General features: G+C 54.7%; 1 protein-coding gene across 1 annotated transcript in view; it reads left to right on the top strand.

The window, feature by feature from the left end:
• LOC103275943 (E3 ubiquitin/ISG15 ligase TRIM25-like) overlaps positions 1-2,461 on the top strand; it is a 5,955-nt gene extending 3,494 nt beyond the window's left edge. Inside the window, exons 4-6 of the mRNA XM_008073351.1 lie at positions 527-689; positions 941-1,003; positions 1,881-2,461. Of these exons, the coding sequence (XP_008071542.1) occupies positions 527-689; positions 941-1,003; positions 1,881-2,461 (807 nt within the window). The remainder of the gene's footprint in view (positions 1-526; positions 690-940; positions 1,004-1,880) is intronic.
• The last annotated feature ends 4,577 nt before the right edge of the window (positions 2,462-7,038 follow it).

Below are 7,038 nucleotides of genomic sequence, written 5' to 3'. Positions count from 1 at the left end.
TTTTTTTTTTTTTTTTTTTTTTTTTTTTTTGGTGAGTTGGAGTCCTACTCTTGTCACTCAGGCTAGAGTGCAGTGGCATGCTCATGGCCACCACAGCCTCAACTTGCTAGACTCAGGCAATCCTTCCACCTCAGCCTTCCAAGTAGCTGGAACAACATACATATGCCACCATGCCCGGCTAATTTTCTTTTATTTATTGTAGAGATGAGTTCTCACCAAGTTGCCCAGGCTGGTCTTGAACCCCCAGGCTCAGGCAATCCTCTTGCCTCGGTCTCCTAAAGTGCTAGGATTACAGACTGAGCCACTGCGCCCAGCAGAAATCCATCATTTTTTAAAAACCCACTTCACTGGGTGCACTAGGCCACTGTGCCTTTGGCAGAGCCCTAACAGCTAGAGGAGGGAAGGAAAGGAGATACCCAGTTCTGAAAAGCAGAAACTTCTGCTCCATCTGCCCATGGTTCTGGGGACCACCGGGCCCCTGGCATCTCCTGGGCCCTGGTACCACTGGCCCCTCCCTGCATGCCAGGAGTTCTCCAGGTTGAAGCACCTCCCATCCGGTATGGAACCCCTGATGGGCACCAACTGTGAAGACACACAGAGCTTCCTCCAGCTGCCAGAGACCCTGGCTGAGCTCCGGACCCGGCTGGTGGACCTAGGGCTCAGCTTTGTCAACCAGCTCCTTCTGAAGGGTCAGTCCTTGGCAGCCTGGGGCCTGCATTCCAGGGGTGGGACTGCACTGTGAATGAATGTTGCACTGTGAATGAACGTTGGGCTGTGAGAGTATCCTAGGGCAGTGGTTGGGGTTCTGGGCATTTGGAGAGCCCTGTCTGTCCACGTGCACCTCCTCCAGGTGAGACAGCCTCCTGGATGCCCGTGCCTCTCTCCAGAAGGATACTGGGCTGTGAGAGTATCCTCAGCCAAGCCCTTCCATGTCCCTCAGGCATTAAGATGACCACCTATGAAGTGCTGCCCCCTGCTGTGGACAGGAAGACACTCCTCACGTGTAAGTCCTCAGTCCTAGGGTCTGGCCTTGGGGGTGGGGCAGAAAGGAGCAGGGTCCCTGGGTACCCTAACGTCCCTAGCCCCACTCCCGTTCAGGCCGGGGCCTCCAGGAAGAGGCTTGCTCTCTCTTACCCCGACCTCTCTGAAGTGAGGACTTCAGGAGGACCCAGCCTGGATCCCAGGTCTCTGACAGGAAGGGAGAAGACCCTGTCCCGTGCCGCCGCTGTGAATGGAGTAAGGCCTCTCGCTCCTCAGAGGCCAGCCCTGCAGCTGCTTCCTGGAGCTTATGTGGCACAACCGCCAACCTCTCTTGGGCTTTAGCCAAGCCAGCTTAGATGGGTTCTGTCCATTTCTTCCTCAGACACCATCTCCCTGCAGCCTCCCTCCCAGGCTAGGCTGGGGTCCAAATCCCAAAGGCTTCTCTGAGATCCTGGGGGTCAAGGCTGTATGGTCTTTGGTGTTCAGGTGCCCTTGACTCCTCCAGTGCCACTCAGCCTTGTGTTGGGGACAGATAAAAAAGGAGATTAGCGGTAACCCCCTCGGATCCCCTCCCACGGTGGGAGCTTTTCTGTCCTCGTAATAAATCCTGCTTTCTCACTTAAAAAAAAAAGGAGATTATGTTAGGATCTGGTGGGTGGGGACTCCTGGTCCCCAGCCTCTCTGGCAAGGTGGAACTTTGGGCTACACCCAGACTCATCCTTCCTCTCTAGGCTATGTCAGCAGCAGCCAGGCCAGAGTTGGGGGACTGAAAGGGGGTGGGTAGAGGGGGCGTTCCTAGGATCTCAAATGCCTTGCAACTCAGCCCCCTCCCCCCCTTTCTCCTGGGGCCTGCTGTGCTCCGCCCTGGGGTCCCTGAGCCTGGCTCCCCCCACCTCCAGGCTACTGCAACCTGAACTTCGACCCCAGCACGGCCAGCGAGGACCTGCTCCTGTTCAGAGACACCTACTCCGTGCTGAACCCGGGCATCCTCCTGGAGCCCCTGGCCGCGGGCGGCCCCTTACCAGGCTTCAAGCAGTGGCCACAGGTACTGTGCTCACGGGGCCTTTCTGGGGGCTGCCACTACTGGGAAGCCGAGGTGTCCAACGCGTGGGTGTGCCTGGGCGTCACCTACCGCCGCAGCCCACCGCTCAGCGGCCACCCGAGCCGCAGCATCATCTACCTGCTGGGCCGCAATGCCTACTCGTGGTGCTTGGAGTGGGACTCGCTCAAGTTCTCGGTGTGGCACAACAACACGCAGACGGTGCTGCACGGTGCCTACCACCGCACGCTGGGCGTGGCGCTGGACTGCAGTGCCGGCTGCCTCTCCTTCTATGGCCTGGCGGGCGGTGTGAGCCTCCTCTACCGTTTCCTCACCGCCTTCCTCGAGCCGCTGTACCCAGCGGTCATGGTCAGCAGCGGAGCGTCAGTCATGCTCAAGCAGCGCGGGGAACCCAAGCAGTGCCCCGAGCCGGAGCCATAGGCAGTGGCCACCAATAAAGCTGAACGCTAAATGCTGGCTGACCAGAGGTGCGCCGGGGAGGGTCACTGGACCTGCGTGATCCCCTGTGCCCAGAGTGGAGAGGGATCAGTGGCCAACCGGCCTCCAGGCCTGCTGCCTGAGCTCCAACTCTCTCTTTTTTTTCTGAGTTGGAGTCTCACTCTGTCGCCCAGACTGGAGTGCAGTGACACACTCACGGCCACCACAGCGTCGACTTGCTGGACTTAGGTGATCCTTCCACTTCAGTCTTCCAAGTAGCTGGAACTACAGGCGAGCACCACCATGCCTGGCTAGTTGTTTTTTTTTTAATTGTAGAGATGAGGTCTCACCAAGTTGCCCAGGCTGGTCTCGAACCCCTGGACTCAGGCAATCCTCTCACCTTGGCCTCCCAAAGTGCTGGGATTACAGACTTGAGCCACCACACCTGACTTGGACCCCTTCCTTACCTCAGTCACAGAAGGGCTCTGAATCAGGCTGGAGTACCCCTGAGGATGGGGGACAATCCGGTGGTCTTGAAGAGAGACTCCTGACTAGGGTGCACAGCCCACCCCCCACCCCTGCAGAGACTCCTGGCCTTGGAACTCCTGACTGGTTCTGGCCACTCAGCACCAGGGCCTGTCTCCAAAGGTCTTGTTGCCTGAGAGTGGGCAAGGCCTGGGCCAAGTGGCCAGACTGAGAGGTGACACCTGTCAGATTAGGGTGAGGCTGATCTGTCTGAGTCAGTGGCTTCATTGGGGTTTGGGGGCTTAAATCGAGTAACTCAGGCCTATCTCAAATCCAAAAATGATAAGCTGAGGACCTAGGTCCAGGCAGGGGCTGGGACTGCTGTCCTTACTGCCCAGGGTGTTACTGAAACACTAGGGATCCGGTTGGGACCCTACTGCTCACCACACAGAGAGCCAATCACTGAGACAACAAGTATTGTTAGAGAAGACGGCTTGTTATTTGGGTGACATCAGCCAAGGAGAACAGAAGACTCAGTCTCAAATCCATCTTCCCATCCCACTGAAGTCAGTGGTTTATACAGTGAGGCAGGAATGTAGAAAACAGGAATTAGGGAGGAGAGGTAAGGAAGAGGAGTTGGTAAACAAGAATTAAGGAGCGGTCTGGCATCTCATTGTCTGGATTGGTGATCTGGAGAGTTTCAATTCCTTGATGCTATCAGCCTGAGGGCTGGTTTCCAGAGAAAGACAAATGTAAGCTTTAAAACCAGGAAGGTCAATTTCTATGTTGCAGACCCTGGAGTCTGGGGCTGGTGGTGGTGGTGAGGACTGTAATCAACAGTTCCGTGGGGAAGTTGGGTTATTTCAAGAGCAGAGCTTCTCATGCAGCGTGTGTTTTATAGCCTGGCAAGGGTGTGGATGCTATCCTGGGTGGGTTAATCTTAAACCACCCTCCTTAACACTGGGGAAAGTTGTTCTCCTACCCTCAGCCATCGGCCCACACACTCAGCCCCCAGAGGGTAGCCCTGCCTGCAAGCAAGGGAGCTTTGTCCACATCCAGGCCTCTGCTGTCTGACCTGCCCAGCGGGGCATGTGGAAGCCTGCGGGAGAGGCTGGATCCGTGCCAGTCCACTGTCTGGGGACTTTGGCAGGGCCAAACTGGGCACTCAACCCATCTGTCTGGGGAAGCTGAGAGTTCTAGCCTGCATAAAGCCACCTTGGCATTTCCAGCCTCAACCAGCCACTTGTTCCTGTGGCTTCTCAAGCGATGGCTCTCGGTGAGGTTAATGATTGACTCAGAAGAGGAAATGATACAAGTCATGAGAGAGAAAATCCCGAGGGCAACGGATTCCGGAACCAGACCAAACGATGCCCCTGGTGGTGTTCCTGAATTCCATCCCCGCCTGGCCTGTTCCCAGAGAAACTAGTAACCCAAGTTCTCTTTCCAGACGGTCATGTTGGAGGCAGGAGAGCACAGGAGAGCAGAATGTGTAGGGTGTGCTCTGAAGGTCTGGCCAGGGTAAAATGTCCTTGGAGTCCTCTGAGCAAGCCTTGACTGTGACCTCGTGGTGACCTTTCTCCCTGGAGCCTTCGCACCAATTCCAATAACTTATTCCCCACAAGCTGCTGCCCCTGTGATGAAGTTAAGGAGGGCCATAGAAACCTCATACTGAGGCGTGACCTTTCACACCAAAATGCCTGTACTTGCCTCCCCCGCCCATCTTCATTCTTCCTGGCTCAGGGGGCTGCAGGTGTCTGTAGAGGAGGATGAGGTCAGGAAATGCTGAGGAAGTGAATGCATGACCCAAGTGAACAGGAGGGACCTTGTGGATTTCAGTCTTTCCTCCCTGGGGAGGCAGGAGGCTGATGAGGAGGGGGCTACCTCCTGGCTTTGAAAGACACTAGCCAGGCGAGGGAGCGCACACCCGTAGTTCCAGCTACTTGGAAGAGTAAGGCAGAAGGATCACCGGAGCCCAGCAGGTCGAGGCTGTGCTGGTCGGGAGCGGCCACGGCACTCCAGTCTGGGGGACAGAGTGAGACTCCAACTCAAAAACAAAAAAACAAAAAAAAGCCAGGCTCGGTGGCTCACCCTGTGAGTGGATTGCCAGAGACCGTGGGTTCGAGACCCGCCTGGGCAACTTGGCGAGACCTCATCTCTACAATCAATCAAAAAATCAGCCGACCGTGGTAGAGCAAGCCTGTAGTCTGGGCGACAGAGTGAGACTGCAACTCAAAAAAAAAAAAAAGACAGTTGTAGGGTAGTATGTGAGGCAGAGCACTAAGACACATCCAAATGCCCCAGGGGTGGTGTTATTTGCTCACTCTCTCTCTCCTTTTTTATTTATTTATTTTTTTTTGAGTTGGAGTCTCACTGTTGCCCAGAGTGGAGTGCAATGGCCGCTCCCGGCCACCACAGCCTCGACCTGCTGGGCTCCGGCGATCCTTCCGCCTCAGCCTTCCAAGCAACCATAACTACAGGCACATGCTACCACGCCCGCCTAATTTTTGATTTATTGTAGAGATGAGGTCTCGCCTGCCCAGGCGGGTCTCAAACCCGCGGGCTCAGGCAATCCACTCACCTCAGCCTCTCAAAGGCGCGGGATTACAGGCTGAACCACCAAGCCTGGCTTCTCTTTTTTTTTTTAGTTGGAGTGTTACTCTATCCCCCAGGCTGGAGTGCAGTGGCACACTCATGGCTACCCCAGCATCGACTTGCTGGGCTCCGGTGATCCTTCTGCCTTACTCTTCCAAGTAGCTGGAACTACGGGTGTAGTTTTATTGTAGAGACGCGGTCTCGCCAAGTTGCCCGGGTGGGTGTTGAACCCGCGGGCTCAGGCAATCCATTTGCCTTGGCCTCCCAAAGTGCTGGGATTACAGGTTGAGCCACTGAGCCCGGCCATTATTTGCTCTCTTAAACAGCTGTTCCTTGTTTGGGAGGCCTGGGCCCTTAGGGGTCCACACTGGTAGTCCTTGGGGGGGGGTCCTCAAACTCTTTTCAGTATCCCAAAAGCCACATGACAAGCAGGCCTGCTCTTTCAGTGAGGCCAGCTAGCTAGCCAGAATGTCAGGGCCCTTGGTGGTCATGGCACAGCGTATGCCTGATGGGGGAAAACACCACAGGGAGGCCCTGTGGGGGTGGCATGGTCAGCCTGCGCTCCTGAATAATCCACATCAGTAAACCCTGCCCCTCCTGAGAGGACAGTAATAGAGTATACCATAGACTTAGGTTCTAAGAGCATGCTATAACCCAATAAATATGTAATCGGCTTGTGGACAATAGCACAGCCATTTTTAGTTTTCTGTCTTAAAACATAACCTGTAACTGTTTAAAGTTTCAGTTATGGGAAAAAACTGCAAAGCTCCAGTTACAAGCTTCAACCCCTTCCCTTATCTCACTTTCCCCTTAGCAACATCCAATCAGGTGCCAGGGGGTAATCACTTAAGTTTCCAGATGTCTCTGCAACTTCTCTAGCTAGTGGACCAAGGTCAGCCCAAGTCAGGCTAGCCAATCCTCCACGATTAAGCTACCACCAGAGGTTACTACCCAACTAAGTGGTAACACAACTGGAAAGCCCCCCCAAACTCCTCCTCCCTTTGTGTAAAAGCATAAAAGGCATCTGCCTAAGGAAGTCAGGGCCTCTGAATGTACTCCGCTGCGTTGGTTTTCGACAGAGGTCCAGGCTCGAGCTTGCAAATAAAGACCCTCTTGAACTTTCATCGGAATTGGCTCTTGGTGGTCTCTCGGATTGAACTTTTGGCCACTACATTCCCTTTTCCTCACCGTGGGGACCAGGACAGGGACTGACCCTGGCATGCCACCTGCCCACTCACCCCTCCTGTCCTGCTTTAGCCCTCAGTGAAGCGTTTTTGAATGTGAATCCAAACAGCCTGTAAAATCTGTATCCAAGGATTAGTTGCAAAAAGGTTTCCATTTTTGTATTAATCTTTATAAAAAGACCGTATTCAGGCAAGGCTCAGTAGCTTAGTCTGTAATCCCAGCACTTTGGGAGGCCGAGGTGAGTGGATTGCCTGAGCCTGAGGGTTCGAGACCCACTCGGGCAACTTGGCAAGACCTCATCTCCACAATAAATCAAAAACTAGCCGGGCGTGGTAGCG

Source organism: Carlito syrichta, unplaced genomic scaffold (assembly GCF_000164805.1).
Source record: "Carlito syrichta isolate Samal-C Ts95f unplaced genomic scaffold, Tarsius_syrichta-2.0.1 Scaffold315826, whole genome shotgun sequence".
NCBI lineage: Eukaryota > Metazoa > Chordata > Mammalia > Primates > Tarsiidae > Carlito > Carlito syrichta.
Note: the sequence above shows the minus strand (reverse complement) of the source record. Positions and strands in the feature narration are given on the sequence as shown.